Source organism: Nipponia nippon, unplaced genomic scaffold (genome assembly GCF_047370975.1).
Source record: "Nipponia nippon isolate SJK-2023a ecotype South Korea unplaced genomic scaffold, ASM4737097v1 scaffold_4, whole genome shotgun sequence".
In the NCBI taxonomy this organism is placed as follows: domain Eukaryota; kingdom Metazoa; phylum Chordata; class Aves; order Pelecaniformes; family Threskiornithidae; genus Nipponia; species Nipponia nippon.
In genome coordinates, this window is record NW_028262358.1 from 89,929,742 (window position 1) to 89,948,705 (window position 18,964).

Here is an 18,964-nt window from a genome sequence, read left to right on the forward strand (position 1 = left end):
GATCATAACATTTATGAATGTCAAGATTAGAAGTATTACTTTAACCTTGTACAGCTCTAGGCAAGTGCTCTTCTTTCCAATGGGAACTTGCTTAAATGTCAAGTTTATCTTCTTCTGTTCAGGTTATTGCAATATGCTTTATTTGGAGTCGCCCTACAGGAGCACTTCATGTGCTTTAGGCTGTTTCTTTTGGCACCAGATGGGGAACTTTTCTTCATCCAGTTTCTCTCAATATGTTTTATGGGTGCTCAGCATTGGCTGTTCAGGGCTTTCTTTTTCTGGATTTTGATTGGTATACCGTTTTAAGAATAGTAGATCCAAATTATCTAATCCCTGTCTATTGGAGAGAGTTCTCTAATCCATCATGGGAATAGTGTTTCTGTCATTCATAGTGAAAGCAATTAGGTATTTTCTGTCTCTGAAGCTAGAGCTGTCAGAGGGAATACTCATGTTTGAATAGCTTAGGGTCATACTGGAATTCTTACGAATTTGTACAGGGCTCTAATTATCTGGGCAGATAGATACAGGGAAAAAGTACTTTCTTTTTAATTTACAAGAAAAAAATAGGTACTGCATAATAACAGGTTGTTAGAACTAAATATTATCTTCAATAGTATTCTCTTGACTGATAAGGATATTTTAAGTATTTCTGTTCAGGTAAGTTTGAAGTAGTGAGAAACGTTGCTGATAATTGTTATGAACGTGTTTTATGTAGCATCTTTCCCCTCATTCATGACTTTAATATTTTCAGCTGTTTTTGTCGTCAAGAGCTCGAGGGTACAGCTATGTCTGCCAGACTGTGGATTATTCAGATAATGTTTATGAAGTTAGGGTGAGTATTTCTTTTTTGTATTTGTATATGAATGTGTGTAATATATAGCACTACATGGTGGTTTGTCTTGTCCGAAAATAGTATTTCCAAAGTTCTGCTGTCAGCCATGATATGTGGTGGTTTAACCCCAGCCGTGGTTCAACCCTGTATACAGTAACCAGCATAACAGTTACTTGGGAAGACAAACGCCGTCGCTCCGAATGTCCCTCCCTTCCTTCTTCTTCCCCCAGCTTTATATGCTGAGCATGTCGACATATGGTGTGGAATACCCCTTTGGTCAGCTGGGGTCAGCTGTCCCAGCTGTGTCCTCTCACAGCTGCGAGTGCACCCCCAGCCTCCTCGCTGGTGGGGTGAGAAGCAGAAAAGGCCTTGACTCTGTGTAAGCACTGCTCAGCAATAACAAAAACATCCCTGTCCTATCAACACTTTTCAGCCCAAACCCAAAACATAGCCCCATACTAGCTACTATGAAGAAAATTAACCCTACCCCAGCCAAAACCAGCAGACTGTATCCCGTTATATTCTCACAGATTGCTTCAGGTTTGACTACATTGCGCATAGCAGGTTTAATCAAAGTGCATCGGTGTATTTGCATTAACTTTCATCTGATTGCTACAAGTAGGGGTAGTCTTAAAGATACCATCCTTGGCTTCATCCATGGTTCTACAAGCCAGGATAAACTTTGTATACATACTTTGGTTCCTAGACCTTGCTGAAGTTGATGATACCAGGGTAACCACAATAAAGGTGTAGTGTTCTAGATAGATCAAAGTAACTGAGATTTGTCAGCACATACTGTGGTTGCACTTCACTTATACTGGTTAGGCAACTTTTTGTCTCCTTACCCATGTTTGGCTTCATGAGGTCTTGCTGGCTTCTGGCAAAAGTGTTATCAGTACATTTCATTGCAGAAGCTTAGATTTCAAATGTGTATTTTTTTGGAAAGCATTCAAATTAAAATCAAAGTGCAGATGCTTGTTAATTTCTGTAACACTGTTGATTAGCTCATGTACTAAACCTTATCTTCCGGCAGAGCTGACACTTGAGAATCTCTCAGCTGTTCTTGCAAGTTTCATCTACAGATTAGAACATGTTCCTGAAAATGTCATGGAAGTGTGTTATAGTCTAAATACATTCAATATTTATAACACATTTTGAAAAATTTCTGTCTGCAAGGTGACCGTTCATGGGTAGTATTACTCAAAAGCTTGTGCATGTGGCAGGGGTAGTAGTGAGAAGGATAAGTTTGAGTCTTATGCCTTATGTATAATGGCTGATATTGCAGAACAACTCTGTGTGTAGGTTTTTTTGGCCTTGTGGTGGTCGCCTATCTTTCACCTTTGCCAATACTGCGCACTCACTATTTCAGTCACTAGAATACTTCTGTTAATAACTTTGTTTAAAAACAAAATGTAGCCAGGTATAAAAAATGCTTGACAGGTGGGGTTTTTTTCAATAGGTAAGCAAAATAGAATGCCCTTGTACTCAGCTGAATGACATTGAGAACTGGTATGGCATATATATTGAAGGAATTTTTATAACAGCTAAGTACAAGAGGTAATGACTTCTAGTATGCAAAAATTCTGTTTCATAGCCTCACTTTTAGGTGCATTTGTTTGTGGAAGGCTGTGCAGGGGTCAGACCTGCTGAGAAGAATTATCTTCTGTTTGGTCATTATAACAAACAAAGCATTATTATACAATGAAATAAAGGCAAAATGACCTGTACAACATATTTATTGCATATGATATGTCCCGAAAAGAAAGGTTGCTCTAGCAATATCTACTCTTTGGATTTCCTGACTTTCTAAGGTTTTTTGCAAACTTGTGGATTTGCATAAACTTTAGAAAAAGTTTTAAATTCTAACATGTTCAGTTTGCAACTGAGAGAGTTGAGGAAGTAGGGAAAATTGAGTTTTCTCAAGTTGTTGCAGCAACTTTATCAGTCAAGACCCTTATCTTGATTATTATCCAGTAGTTCTTTTGAATGAATTCTCAATTTAGATAAATAAGTTGCAAGTGCAAAACTACACTTTCCACAGGTGTACTTTGTCTACCTAAAGAGTCTAGGATGCGTTTCTGGCCTGCTTTACAGTGTATCATGCTCCGCATTTAGAAGGTATGTTGTTGGGTTTTGACACTGTAGGAAAAAAAAAAACAAAGAAACAAACAAACAAAAAACAAAACAAAAAACCTCCTCAAGATCCTTTTCACCATCATTTTTCTTAATATAAACCTGCAAAAGCAGCTTTAAAATGTAAGTAAATGTGGGCTTCTTTTTGCAGTTTTGAGTTTAGAATTGATAAGCCATCTCTCACACCTTTTTAATAGATCTTGATACTAAATGTCTAGTATCTGTTAGCACCGGGTTTTCTCTGAAGAGCAATGCTGCACTGCAACAGTAGAACTAATTACAAATGCAATAATTTTATTTGTAAGAGAATCAGTAAATGAGTCCTGTATTAGTCCAATAAAGGAGACTGGGACTAATTCAAATGGAAACAGCACTGAGCCCAGAAGGCACTATGGAACATGCTCTGGAAAGCATCAGCTTCATATATGACTTTATTGTGGGGCTTAGAAAGCTGGAACAAATACTGAGAAATGTAAAACTAATTGCATGTGGTGGTCTAAATGGAAACGTAGAAGCCCTGGTATGACCTGTTTGCTATCTTTTTGGGAATGTGCCACTATGATGTTGCCATGTAGTGGCCCCTTTTGACCAAACTTCCTGCTCAAAATGAGGGGTCAAGAAACCAACCTTTGTACCTCAAGGGAATACAGAGAGCTGGTAAATGGTTAAAAAAAATAAAAAGTTTGGCCATCCTGGGTGCCAGAGAACGTCTTTCCTCTCCTCTCCAACCCACATTGTGTCTCAAGACAGTAAGCCAATGGTAGTTTCAAGGCAACAGTGCAAGGGCATGTGGTGGCACTTCCCATGTATAATCTAGCAACAGCAACGATCTGCAGCTCACAGACCTCTTAAGTCAGACATAGCCTCTTTGTTTTGCTGGTTTTTAAGGGGATATTCTTCCATGAATTTGTCTGTATGCTTTCTTCAACTTTATCAAGCTTCTGGCTTTCACTGACAGTTAATTTTGTAGTCAGTTTACACATAGTATGAAGAAGTTGGTCCTCCTACTTACTGTTTTGAACCTACCTACACCTGTTAATCTCATTCAGGCTCCCTTGGCTGTTGTGCTACAAGAGGCAATGGATGACTGGCGCAAGCAGGGATGGAAATGAGTTTCCACAGTTGCAGAAATAAGCTCCTTTCTAAAGGAGTGTGTTTTGTAATTGGTTACGTATAAAAAAAAAAAAAATATTCATCGTAGAGAAGAAACAAAAGGGGGAAGAAATCCCCAAGAAGGGATTTTGAAGGAGCTGTAGCTGCACCTTGGAAGAACTTTTTTTGGTTGTAACTTAGGAGTCAAAATAAGAAATGCAAAGGGCTGAGGTGTTAAATCCATGCTTTGTAGTACTCCTTTGGAAGCTCCAGTGTTTGGAGTTTTCAGTTTCCTAATACTGTCTAACTTCAGGCATGTTATTGTCTGTGAGTAGTCACTTTCCGCTTCTGCTTACATTTGTGTGTCCTTGTTTCCCAGGTCAAGGTTCATCTGTCTTATTAGCATTTCTGGAGAGCTGAGAATTAGGAATCTGGGGCTGTGTGAATTAGGTCCTAGTTTTAAGTGTGCTGATGGTAATCATAAAACTGAGCTATGATTGTCTTCTGTATTGTAATTGTAATCTGTATTGTTTGTATTTATGTCTAGAGCTTGAGTAGTTTCCTCTTATGAAATAAGTATAATACTTATGTGAAAAGGGAACTTGACTTAACAAAACAGGTTTCATGGTCCTGTGAACAAAATTCTACAACTGAAACAGGGAAAAGAGTTCTCTTTAAAAGCCACTTGAATTTTTCATGTTACTGTTACCTTCTAAGAAGTACCTGTCCCTTCAGATCCCCTACTGGATAACTGTCTCCAACCTGAAATGAGGAAGGTGGGTGCAGGAACAGAGTCCCATATTAAAACAGACCTCTGTTCAAAAACTCTGTCGCAGGCAGAGGTCACGGGATTGGACCTCTTGTTGACCCCCTTAATCCTAGGCTGTAATGTAATCTTTCTGTGCCATATGGTGTTTTAACAGACTTAGATTGGTGCATATGAAAATTGCCAGAAAAGGTATGGTTGTGACTAGTACTATTCATTTTGGGTATATGCCATTTTAATGTGTATTTTCTTTTAAGCTAAACCTTTCTTTCATGCTGTGTCCAAAGAATGATGCTTTGCAGAGTAAGTTTAATAGTAGCCATCTGCTCCTGACACAGCTTACATATCGGTGTATTGTTCTACTTTATTTCTGCCCTCTGTCACTGATGTATGCATGGCCTCAGCCAAATGACTTAACATCTGTTTCATTTTTTTTCTGCATCTATAAGCTAACGATCAAAACATCTACGCAGGTCATTGGGAGCACTGAAATAGATCATCAGTACACGAAACCTATCAGGTTTGAGAATAAATGGTAGTAAAATTTGATGATGGGAAGAGAGCAGAAGAGCTGTCAGGCAAAAAAATCAGGAACACAAAAATCAGCAGGTATAATCCTGCAAAGAAATCAAGGCTATTTTTGTTCTTAAGTGATGGGAAGCATTTTGATCAAAAGTTCAACTGATTTTGATCCGTGGGCTGTAATTGCTTTCTGTGCAAGGCAGGTAGAATTCAAAAGAAGAGGAATGAGGTGTGGTAAATGACTTGTCCAGGAACATATAGTGAACCTGTGGCATCTTGGGCATAAAACATAAGGTTTTTTGTTGAATTTTTCTCCACTCACATTTTGCTCTATGTCATACAGTAATTGGCTATTTGCTTATCGGCTATTTGGCTTATTGTTCCACTGTTTCTTTAACAAAATGCGCATTGGCTTTGTAAGAGGTCTTATGGCAGTTTGCTTGTAACTGACCTATTGATTCTTTAAAAGTTTTTCAGTAGGAAGGACCTCCAAAGAGCTCGAGTATTGTAGTGCTGGCTTGTCGTTTTATGGATACAGTCCAAAGTGTTTATTGTTAACTCATGCGAAGAAAAGATGCTTATCTTAATTTATTTAAGAGATGCAGCTTTAGCAAACATCTGTAAAAGGTGCTGGACTGTTATGCTAATCCATGGGTGTGAGACAAAGCCTTGATATAGGTGTTACTAAACACCTGACTACCTGTCCCAGAGGCAGAACTGTACTGGATATTGAGCAACATATATGTGTGTGTGTGTGGAGAGAGAGAGAGAGATGGTTCTTGCAGCTTACCTGCATGTCTGGAAACTCCAAGATCTGTGGGAGTTGTTTTTCTCTCATTAAGCCTCTTTCCAACTTTTGACAGATACTAGTATCTTTTTGTATAAAATTGACAAAATCTGCCTCCTCTTCCTGAGACCTGAAGTAGGCTAAATCACGTCCAGAGAGTGAGAAGGGTATTCATTAATGGATACATAGAAGTCTGCAGTTTGGCAACAGTAAGTTGTGCAGTCCCTTCGGGAAACTGCAGAGTCTGCAATGCAGATCTGCAGCGCTCTTTTGCTCCCGTGCTGCTTTTTTGCTTCTGCTGTAATCTCTCCTAAAATGTTCACCAGTCCAATTACGGCTGTGATGAGCTTGTTCTGAGGAGAGATGTGTTCCTTTCCCACTAGTTTGGACAGGTGGAGGAAAAGACCATGCAGGGCTGTAGCATTGTTCTGTACTGCTCGTTCTCCTGATTCCCCTTTCTCTCACTTGCCTAACAGTATGTGTGTATTTGGGAAGAGAAGCTACTGCTGTCTTAACTTTTTCTCTTCTGTCTCCCCTGGGGACTGAGGGGATGATGGGGTTGCTTCACACCATTTTAAGGTAAGAAGGTGATTTGCCATCAGATGAGTCCTGAAAGACCAGGTGAACTTCTTACAAATAGGTGTGTTGTGACATTGCCTGCTCTCCTTGCTGGTGGTGCCATTTCCACAACTCTTTTTTTCTTTATTCCATTCTCTATGTGAGTCACCATCTGGGATATGTTCTGGTCCCACCCTTGCATAACGAGCTAGATGACTTATGATGCCAGCAACTAGACTTGTTGCTATGCTTTGAGATCTGGAAGGGAGTCCCCACCACCCACCACCACCACCATACCCCCATATCATAGTATTAACAAATTGCTATGCAGAGCTTCTGGGCTTTACCTGGTACAACAATATTCTGGTTTCAGCAAAATGCCATACTCATGTTGCATCTTGGGCAAGATCCACTGTAATGGGTGGATTAGAAAAAGAATTTTGGGTGTGTAGCTACCTGTTGGGTAGCTGGGTTATATCTCCACAGCTTGTGTTGCTCCTGTGGTCTCGTTTCTTCTCTTCCCTGAATGGCACAGAGCCACTGGAGGAATGCTGGTTTCCAGAGGCAGGGGTACTGAGCAGGCCAGAAGAAGCTGAGAGGAAGGAATATTGCCCTAAGTGATGTGAAATCTGCACCGTACCTAGCTTGTAAGAGTGATTTGGTATCTTCCCACCCATATGCCTGTGGTACTGAAAGAGTTTTGTATAAGGCTTCAACCTTTGCAGCTTCATTTTATCGTAATGTTTCTGCCTCGTTGTTCTGACCGCATCAAAGTGTTCCCTCATTAGTATGGGAAGACCTGTGGTAGTCTCCTCCTGCAAAGCTTAGGATAGAGAATGAGGACACAAACTCCCTATGTTTAAATGGTAAACTGTTTTGAGATGGCAAAGGTTTTAATTTTGCTAGCTTTCTTTTATGTTTGTGATTTGTGAGCAGTAGATTCAAAATAATACTTCCATGTCCAGAATAGATGAATGGAATATTGGTTTTGTTGCTGTTCTCATATTGTTAGATGTTTTATGACCCCACCTCAACATTTACCAGAATTTGGGGAAGGAAGAGGTATCCTTCTCTTGCAGCAGATAGTTGGAGAAAACTATTCCATTCAACTTGGAATCACCAAAACTTCTGTGTTGTCTTTTTTTCATTGCAGATAGCTGCTGCTTTATGGTGGTATTATGTCTCGAAAGGAATTGAATATTTGGATACAGTATTCTTCATCCTGAGGAAGAAATTTAACCAAATTAGTTTCCTTCATGTCTATCACCATTTCACCATGTTCACCTTGTGGTGGATTGGTATTAAGTGGGTTGCAGGTGGACAAGGTGAGTTTCCTTCCTCCTGTACCCTTTTGACTGGACATAAGGGAGAATTATTATTGTTTGGGATCAATGGAAAAAAAAGTTTTCATAGATTTAACATTATAATATACAAGACTGTTTAAATAGCACTGAAGCAGTGTAGTAGCTTTAATGTGTACAGTCTTCCTCTGTGGGAAACGTGGGGGAGGAAAAGATAACAGGGGGATAATCTAATGAATTGCAAAACTTTTTTTTTTTTCCTCATGGGCATCGATTGCAAGCCTGAAGTTCTGTCTTCAAAATTATCCTTGTTCTGTATGAAATATAAAGATGAGTGTGTCTTGCCTAGCTTTAGTTTTTGCAGATACAGAGAACTGCAAAATGCAATTATGGGCCACAATCCGTGTGCAAATGTAATGAAGTTAATGGAGACATTATTTTGGCATTATATCCGAGTTTGGGGTTTGCTTTCTTTTTTATAAAGAGGCATGTATAAAATTCTGAAACCTTTCCTTGAATAAATCTGTCAACTTTAAAACTTATTCATAATGACACTAGTCTATAATTCATTATCAGCCTTTTTTTCCTTGCTTCCTTTCTAAAGCCCCCATCAAAGAATTCTATTCCATTGTACTTGCCACATCCTCCCTTGCCTGCATTTTACCCTTGTTCCTGTTCTTTTGCCTTGTCTCTCTCAAATTTTAAGCTCTGCAGAGCTGAGGGTTCAGGGAAAATACCCTGAACCCAATATACAAACAAAACAGGTTTGTAATGTGGTTTGTAGGCTTAAGACACTGAAAATAACATCTAGTAAACACGGGAACAAACTAAGATTTTGTTTTTTTTTTTTTTTTGTCAAACCACACTGATACTTAATGCATGAGGGTGTTATGCTCTCATTTACTCTAGGTATCTTGTAGTGAGTGGTTACTTGTATTGAAAAGAAGAAATATTTAAAATGAGTATCTGTGACTATCCTTGAATTTCTCCCAAGTAATTTGCAGGAGGCAGGTACTCAACCAGGCATTTCATGGTCTTTATTGGCTACTGAACCCCTAAAATAAGTTTATTGGAGACTGGATGCTTACTTGTAGTCTTACTTAGAAATTCCCTGGATATCTCAAAATGCTCTCTCCCTTGTTGCCTTGTCAGACTTTTCCATGATAAATATCTGCGGTTTTCAATACAACAGTTGCAATGAATATCCAAATTTGTTTCAAGTTTCGGTGTTTTTGCACTGCCTCTTAGTTTCTAGCCCCTGCAAAAGGAAAAGCAACAGTTGCTTTTCTGCATTTATGTAGCGCTACTGCATAAATGTGGATAGATCTATGTTCTTCTGTTTTCTAGTTGATAGCACATTGCTTATGTAGACAGGTCTATTATAAACTAGACCCTATTATTACCAACTGGGTCTAGACCACATGGGCATCTGAGCTATTTGATGTCAGCAGCTATTGTCTCTATTGCCTTAATCTTATACATTGGAGCCTTTTTGAGCCTCTCTAGCAGTGTACGAATACCTTAACAAGATATTATTTGTTTCTGTTAAATGGCTGCTAATCTTGACAGAGCGGAGACACCTTAATGCAAATGAGAACTGTTGTCTTTGTTTCCAGCATGGATCATTCTGGAAAAAGTTATACTATACATTTACATATTTAAGAATGCTGGGTATTTGACCTCATAAGTAAGGAAACTAAAGATGAGCAATTTAGACAAACTAACTTGGCAATGCCATTAAACATCTTATAACCACAAGTGAAGTTTTCCTTTGTATGATTTTTTGGCCTCTTTAATCAGACTTCCACATGAGTTTCTTGACTTCTTGCTGAGAAGTGAACCTTGTGTATTTAAATATACTTTAAAAGATTTAAGTTCAGAACCTGATACTGTATCCTTTATGTTGTCAAATACCATTTGTAAATAATCCTTTTTGCAAAACCATTGCACTTACACTACAATAGCTAATGTGGAATCCATGTTATTTATATCTGTTCAACAAAAATCTTATGAAAAGCTTTTGCATAAGTCGTTCCATGAAAGATGTGACATACTACTTGCATGAACAGCTATTTTTGTCAGCACATGTTGGCAGTCAGGTCTATACTATACTACTGAATATTTCAAAGATGGAAGCCTGGCATGTCCTGTGCTTTATAATTTTTATTATCACATGAAAAATACTAGAAAAGACTTCCATCTTTTTTCAAAATTACGTTACAATATTCCCTTCTGTTCCTGCACAGCTTTTTTTGGAGCTCAGATGAATGCGTTTATTCATGTCATTATGTACATGTATTATGGATTAGCTGCCTGTGGCCCTAAAGTTCAGAAATACCTGTGGTGGAAACGATACTTGACCATATTGCAATTGGTGAGTAAAATTTCTCCCTTTATCTCAGAAGGTATTGCCTCTGGGTGGATTTGCATTTGCAGAGCTTTGGAACAGATGTTGCTCCTTCCAAAAGCTCTTAGCTGTCTGATACTCACAGCTCAAGTTAGACTACTTCCTGGAGATAGAAGTATTTATTTCATTTCTCAAAAAATACACAGCATAAATAAGAGTTGCGTGAGTAAAGTCTAATACTACTTTACTGGTTGTTTCAACTGAACTGCAAAAACCTGTTCGAAAGGTAGAGAAAATCCAGATCTCTTAATGTCTTCTGTTTTTCCTATTTCTGAAAACTGGTGGCAGGTACTGCGATGAATTTGATGTCCCTAGTGAAGCATATGTGTGCATGCCCGATGTGACAGCCAAATACAGCTTCCTTACCACCTCCCAATTTAGCAGTTTTCATAACTTAATGCATCGGTATACATTGGTGCAGTCAAACATACAGAATATATCCAGAATATATCCAAAATATATATTTTGATTCTGTGTTTTCTGTCTTTCAGGTGCAGTTCCATGTGACTATTGGCCACACAGCCTTGTCTATTTATATTGATTGTCCCTTCCCTAAATGGATGCACTGGGGTGTAATTTTCTATGCTGTCACCTTCATTCTCCTGTTTGGTAACTTCTACTATCGGACATACAAGCTGCCCAAGGAACCTGTAAAGAATGGCAAAATAGCAAATGGTGCTGTTGCAAATGGAGTAAGCAAACCAGAAAATAATGCAGTGGTGGAAAATGGAAAAAAGCAGAAAAAGGGAAAAGCAAAAGGAGAGTAACTTGATCCAGGCCTTAACCATTGTTGGCAGTGAGGAACCTCCAGTTTGGTTTATAAAAGGAAGAAAAAAACCACTATCTGTACCAATTAACCTTAGGTTACTGAAGAGCTAGAACACAGATATTTTCATTATTTATGAAGATTGTTTTAAGAACAACACTAAAGTTGAATTTCTATTGTAATTATGTAATTATCATGCATATGGTCTCTGTGTAAACTTGTAGACTGCTGGTGTTGGTGAATATAAGGAAGAATTGCAGTTGATTCCATGTTTAGCAGTCCAAAAGTTAATACTACCATTGATACAGGCAGTTTTGTTGGCACCCACATTTCTTTGGGGAGGGAGGGGAAGGAAGTAGCATTTGGATACTTGTGTTTTCTTTCCAGAAAATTATTAAATTTCAAATTATGACATATTATCTAATCAGAATGTGCAACTTTTCTTGTCCTCCTTGGAGAGTATATCCAGACACATTATGTTATGTGCTGTCAGAACAGCGTTTGACTTTTCAGACATTATTTGATTTAACTGAGTGTCTGTTACAGGGTTTGTTGTGTTTTGTTGTTTTTTTTTTTTTTTTTTTCTTGTGTGGAAATATACCTACCTCTTCATCTGCTGAAAAGAATACTGATCATTAAATAACTGGTTTCTGAAATATGGAGTCCTCTAATATAAATATCTGTTAACACTAATTCAGGAGAAAATATGATTTCCTGTGGGAGTAAAAGGGATTTTGGGGGGTATTTTTCAGTCAAGTCATCAATAACCTTTTTCAATGTAAACTTAAATTTTGGAATGGTACTTTTAGTACAGCTAAGTGAAGAAAACATTTTAAGAATGTATAAATATGAAACAATACATTGTTTGAAGCAACCAGTAAAAGTAGGCCTGCTGCTTGTTGTCTGTGACCTGCATTAAACCTGTGGTGCTGACTGATACTGAAAATGGTAAGATAATAGTATGGTGGAGAGAAAACAATAATGTGTAATTCTACTTAGAAATTCCTGTGTGTATGGGTAGTCATGCTAAATACAAGACAGTCACTTCACTGGGAGAGAGAATTCAGTTAAAAAGTACTAAGTACAGCAAACATAAAATGTTGAAAATGCTGCTGCTGCTTGATACCCATCAATACTCTATTTGTTTAGACACTTGCAGACAAAGTATTGCTAGCAGTCAGGCCACCATTTTAATGTGAATGTCAGAGATGGGCTTCTGAAACTATTCCCAAAATATTCTTGTCTCTTTTCAACCTAATTGACAGAGTGATTCTACTAATCATTTTTTAGTCAAAACTGCTAAAATAAGTAGAAATCTTAGACAGCTTTTCATCTTACGTGATACATTAATGGACTTCTTACTGCTGCTTTTGTGAAGAAAATATGGAAAGAGTTATTCTCCTTCCACATAATGTGATTACTAAGAGAGATATTTTGAGCTGCTCAGCATGCAATGAGTATAAGACAGGGGTGGAGTTAGAAACCATATCCTGAACTCCCATGTTCCTTCCTCATCACGGCAAGAGCTGCGTTGTTGCTGTCTAAATGCATTCTTCCCAGCTCTGGTAAAAAACATATTCAATAGTTAGTGACAAACTTCTATCTGGCAAGTGACGCCATTGTTGCAGGAAAAAAGTACACGGAGCTGTAGCTGTAAAGGGTGTGACATGTTTAATAGTTTTTGCATCTCGATTATCCATTTGTCTGTTTATAACATGCAAACAGGTCACATCTTGTCTGTCTCAGGTTTGTCTCTTGTCTCTATACTAAAAACTGTCTACACCCAAAAAAGGTCCTAGGAAAAAAAAATGGTTGGATATAGTCTGTTGTATTCAGAAATAATTCCTAATGCTGGAATTGATTCAGCTGGAAGGTAGTTCATCCATAGTCTCCACCACTGTGGATTTTATGGCAGCATATAGGATTGTGAAAGAATGTCTCTGCTGAACTGTAATGCATGTGACCATTAAGTTTCCTATCTGCTATGTCTTGCGATTCCTCCAGCCTTTGTACTGATGCTTTTTGCATTTGCATAACTCTGTGTATTTATGTAGTGTGGCATGGGGCAGGGGGACAGTGGTCTACCCTTCCTTTGTGGACAAATGCCACTACCCTTAACCAAGCCAAAATGCTGGCTGAGTGGGTAACTTTGGAATGGCTAAAGGAGCAAATAACTGCGGAGCAAGCTAGCAGATTTACAGCATGCCTGCTACTCCAAGGTGATGGCTGGTGTGAATACACTTACCCTACTGTAAATTCAAGGTAGCTTACCCCACTTGGATTAACGGGTAGCTTCTTTCTATTTGCCATGGGATGTGGGCAGCTAACTGGTAAATCTGTATCGTTCCTTGTATTGTGTTAAATTGGTTGTTTGCTCTGTCTTTCTTTTGGCAAGCCAGATCAGATCGGATAAACTGATGCTCTTTATGTGATCTAGCTCTGAAAGAGCATACTGAGAAGTATTCCAGTACAGGTTCAATTATGTCTTTGCTACACTCTGTAAAGTAAGAATTACGTCTTGCATGTTGGCAAATATTTAAATAACTGAAAGTCAAGTCTTCTCTCCCCTCATCATGCATGGAAGCTGCTTAAAGTTGATAACAACTTGAACCTTACTGGCAGAACTTGAATAGAATCCTACCCTCAAACTCTGGAGCACTTGGTAACTTTTAAGAAAAAATGAAACAATGCATTGTGAGAATGCATGCATACGTACGCATCATGTTGTCTGGCTCTGTGGGTAAAACTAGTTTGAGAGATTGGCATTTCATGGAAAAAAAAAAAAACAGTTATTAAATTGCTGGAACACCGCTGTTTTGAGTCCAGCTTCCGCAATATGGCTTTCCTAGGTCTATTTATGATATATTTGATTGTTCATGTGACTTGAGTCCCATTATGAACTTGAATATAATGGCCTTATTAAACGTGCGTTTTTGTAGGCATGGTCTTGAGTGCAATACTTCTGTTTCTGACCATGCAGCCAGACTCACAGAATACAGGGCTGAACTTGTACAGCTTTTTCTTTTCCAAAATTTGAGGCAATGATGCACATGTGAGATACTGCCAGATTCATAAAGTCATCATTGAGTCCAAGGCACCTCAGAATTTTGCCACGAAAATAATAGAATATATGTATAAACGTGTGTCTGCTATACACAGAACTGAAATTTAAATTATAAAATCTACTTTGCATGGTATTTTTTTAATTTTCCTAAATGCTTCCAATTTCTTTGAAAGTGAAATTCAAAGCATTTGGAACTTTTCTTTTTTGCCAATGAAAGATACTTTTTTTGCTAACAGTTCTGAAGCTCTTGGACCAGACTCTCATAATTATTTGATGCCATATAAGTGATACCATTTCATTGAGCCTCATCTCTAGCAGTGACAGTTGTTGGATTCTTTTAGCACTTTGTCAGCGTAAAATAAATACAAATTATCTATATATGTGTGTATATATATGTGTACACATACATAGTGTATGTGTGTGTGTATATATGTATGGGTTCTTATCAGGTTCGTTTAAATATGTGAAGTAAATTATATTTCTTTAATGTGACATTGGCAGGAGCTAATGGAACAGTTACTACAGCTCGAGCAGTAAAATGAAGCAGTTTTCATTGATCCATAGATCCAATATCAGTCTTGCAGACATAAATAGTATTTGTCAGTCATTTTAGACATAGGATGGCAGACAAGCCAGAGCCATTTATCCCAGTGTAATAAATATTTGAGGCATCAGTTACAGATTCTGAGGAGAGGGACCTCAACTCGGAGGAGCTGAGGAATTATGGTGGTTTATAATAGGGATCATTTTAGGAAATGGTATGAGTAATTTGCTCCAGGTAAGTCTTTGAAGTCATTGCGATCAAATTCTCTGTTTAACAGAATGTTTTTTTAAATAAATAAATAAATGTTTCTCTGTAGGTTCAAAAGCATGACCTATTTGATTATATGACCATTAACTACTTCCAGCTCCAGATCAGGAGAAAACGATCAAGGCAAAATAAAAATGCTGAACATTTTTTTTCAGGTTAACCTTAGGGCACGTTTCTTCAGAGTAACCGCTTGACCTCCATGTGCTGGGGAGGCAGGTAAGAAAGGAGTAAATAGCTATTGTGCTGAAAGGTCTCACTCCTAAAATAGCTTATAAGCACACTTCCTATCTCTTAAAAACTTGAGTGAAATTGTTCATGGTGCATAAAGTTAAACCTTGCATGAAGTTAGTGTGGGATGAGAGTCATGTTTAAACAGATATTTAAAATTAGATCTATTTCAGTTAAAATTGAAGAGATGGAGAGCTTCTTAAGTGTCTGGATAGTGCATCTTGGTTAGAAGCACAGACTAAGGCAATTTGGCACATAGAGCAAGTCACCCATATGACATCTCATTGCGTTGTGGTCTGATGAGTTGGCCCCTTTGCTAACGTAAGCAGTCAGAGCTCCATGGAAATTGGTGGGGTGGTTCCCATTTACCTCAGCAGAGTATGTTTAACCCTAAAGAACAGAGAAAATACTTGCTTTCTGCCAATATCCCAGGAGGATGAGGGAAATATATGGTTCAGGATGATGCTTTTATGTAAGGTGTTCATGCTTTTGTAAACAATAAAAATAAAAATTACTTTTTTCATGCTGTTTGTGTTCGGTTTTATGCATTCTGTACAATGTTCTTGTGTCTGATCTTGCTTTGAGATGCTTACTAATTTTACAGTGTTGCACAGGTTGTGCTGATGTAATCTGTTTTGTAGCCCAGAAGTTTGAGAGAAACACTTTTGTGGCACATCCTCCCATTTTAAGGTTTAGGGGACTTTCTGATTTTGAATATTGCCCAAAATGGTAGTCTAGTGGCTTCCCTAAGTCACCCTTAGGGAACTGACTGAAAATAGGATGTCCACTTAAACAAAAAACAAGCCTCCTGGAATATATTCTGGCTGTGCAGTGCATGTATCGGCATCCCATTTGGTCCAAATGTCATCTTAAGGCTGGGGTAAACTGAAAGTGTCGGATGGAGTTGGCCTTCGCTACTACCCCAGTATGGCTTGTGCCTTGAGTATGCAGGAGAGGGAGGGAGGGAAGGATCACCAAAGTGAAAAATGGATGTAATGCCTGAATGTTATGGTTCTAGCTAAGAAACCTTCTCAATCAATCTTCTATTTGAGAAGGTGGCGGTAGAAGAATCTGCACACTGTACTCAAGGCTCCAGATTGTTCGGTCTGGGAAGTATTAACAATTAGGAATGCGATTAGCCACGTGGTTTAGCTTTTGCTAGGCACCGCATTTGTGTTAATGTGATGTCTCTCGTCCCGGAGAATCTGGAGCACTCTTGGCAGTAAGTGTAATTCACGATTATATGTTGCTGTGTACGATAAGTTCCTTCATAGCTAGTCCACCAAGTATGATCTCTCTAATCAACCTTATAATACTGAGTTGCACCCATGTTGCAGTCTTGGCACCTAAGTGCAAATAGCTACTCTGGATGTCAGGTAGCAGAGAATCAAGTCTGCCATCATAGCAAAATATGGTGTGGTCAATTATCTCTTGCATAATTTGCAGCTGTTGCTTCAATTCATTGCTTACATCCTCCCTGAAATCAGAAAATACACAGTGTTCAGAGCAGGATTTGTCCCTTGGATGATTCAACATATGCTGGTGGTAGGCCCTCTGCCCAGGCATCTTTTCCATAATACTTATTCCCCACCAGTAATTAAAAATAAGCACACATGGTCGAGTTAGATTCATCAGGTGATTGGATAGAATAGACTGGATGCTTTGTTTTTCATGTTTGGTTTTCTTTATTGTATCACTTGCGTCCAGGAAATGGGGATTGGGGGAAGGGTTTTATTACCTGTTTGCTTGCTCACCTCCAAGCACTGGAGTTACCACAAGAGACTGGGTGAGTGCACGCTGTAGTCTTAGACACAAATGAAGCGTGTACTCGGAGACAGGTTTGAAGGCAGTACTTTTTTTCTATGGACTGGTGCCTTTAAATGTCTTTTTACACTTGAGACTTCGATGTAGCCTAATGAATGCGCACACACTTTTCTATTGATTGCCTGATGTGTCAGTGACATCACGTTTGACTTAATTACAGAGATGCTTATTGATGGGCAAGATTATGGTTCTTTTGATGTTTGCGGTGCCAGTTGTCCAGGGCCTGGTTAGTGCACGCTGGTCTGATGCCAGTAGTTTCTGCCAGAGGGCCATACAGTCCATACGGCTTTGAGGGGAAAAAGCTGTTTGCATTTTGATTCAATATGTGGGAGTTGATACGAGCTCGTATGGCATCACTGCGACCTGTCAAATCAACATCAGATAGGTTTTAGTCTGCTAAAGGAGAAGAAATCTTTGATTCTTGAAATGATTCAGAGATAAATGTTGTCTGTCCTTCTGTTTAGGTTGAGAACTGTTATTCTTGCAGTGGTATCGTCTTAATTTGTTTCATGAGAAAACCAGCTTTATGCTGGTATCTTTGGGAGTGTGTTTATGAGAGAAAACTTGAGAAATACAAGAAATAACTTGGGTCAAAAACTAGAGAACATGGAGTAGTTGCTCCTCTAGTTTTTTCCCTTGCCCCTAGATGTTGCAGGAGTTTAATGACTACTCTGTAACTGTTACTGCTGTGTATTTATTGTCTATAGATGCTGTAATAGTACACAAGTAGTGTACTTGTGCGTAAGTACGTTCTGAAGTACCTAAAAATTGCTTTGTCTTAAATTACAGTAAAGAGAGCTATTTATCTAACTACAAATGCTTGTAGTGGAAGTAATGACAAACGTCCTAGTCCTGCATTGGCAGGACTCACAAATAATTAGCATTTACTCTATATTTTCTGTTTAATAATCTTTTTCAGAGCTTCTGAGGAGCTTCTTGCAATAACACAAAGCTTTGTGAAGAGGAAAATTGCTATATAACTGCTAAAAACCTATTTTGCAGAGCTCCTATTATTGTTTTACTTCTTTCTTATGAATGTGTCTTCAGGTCAGATGCTTGCTTACTAAATTATTCCAGAGTGGGATGTACTTCATAGAAAGAGCTTGTAGTGGTTTCAAGTGAGTAAAATGTTAAAGTGGACTCCGGGGTGTTGTACAGTCAAGGGTTTCAAGTCCACGGCATCCCTTGGTACACTGGCTTCTCCTCAAATGCTGCTCTTGGGCACAGGGAACAGCAGTCTGGGTCCATCTAGCGCATGATGAAGTTTCTTTACTGGACAGCAGATTCTCACCTGGGATTTGGTGTCTGACCTGGTTTCCACACATTTGGCAGAAGGGGCAGGAGAAGTCCTTGGGCCAAAGAGGGAAGGTTTTTTTTCACTTCTGCCTATTCTCAAATCACCGCACTTGGCAGGGGGTGTTGGAACACTCCACTGGCAGCTTGAGGTACAGAGTTTGAAGAAAATGGGGCTCTGGATTCAGTATTCATAGAGAGCCTAGCATGCTTTTCAGTTCTTAGTTGCTTGACATAAACCAAATGTGCTAGAAATACTCCAGTTAAATAGACAAAAAAAACCCAAAACCTTTTAGGATTTCTTCAGAAAGTGAGGCTTTATGTAGTAGCTAGGTTTTTTTACTGAAAACTTCCCCTTTTTTCCCCTTTTCTGGCTTTAACCACCATGCATGCCCTTCTGCTCTGCTTAGGGTGGCTCCTTGGACGAAGATGGCGATGTGTGTTCAGGAAATCATTTACTGCTGGGATTTGTCACTGGGGCATTTGAAGTGACTTCTCTTACAGGCTGAAATACCTAATAGCAGCCGCACGGTCTGAGCAGGCTGACAATACTTCACGGGTAATGGTCTCAAAGCATCAT

At 38.7% G+C, this 18,964-nt stretch overlaps 1 protein-coding gene across 3 annotated transcripts in view; it reads left to right on the top strand.

Annotated features, from left to right (window-relative positions):
* ELOVL4 (ELOVL fatty acid elongase 4) overlaps nucleotides 1-15,790 on the top strand; it is a 35,716-nt gene extending 19,926 nt beyond the window's left edge. For all 3 annotated transcript variants that reach the window (XM_087777085.1, XM_087777086.1, XM_087777087.1), the window contains exons 3-6: nucleotides 752-832; nucleotides 7,844-8,015; nucleotides 10,238-10,365; nucleotides 10,890-15,790. In XM_087777085.1, the coding sequence (XP_087633211.1) occupies nucleotides 752-832; nucleotides 7,844-8,015; nucleotides 10,238-10,365; nucleotides 10,890-11,165 (657 nt within the window). In that variant the 3' untranslated portion in view covers nucleotides 11,166-15,790. The remainder of the gene's footprint in view (nucleotides 1-751; nucleotides 833-7,843; nucleotides 8,016-10,237; nucleotides 10,366-10,889) is intronic.
* The last annotated feature ends 3,174 nt before the right edge of the window (nucleotides 15,791-18,964 follow it).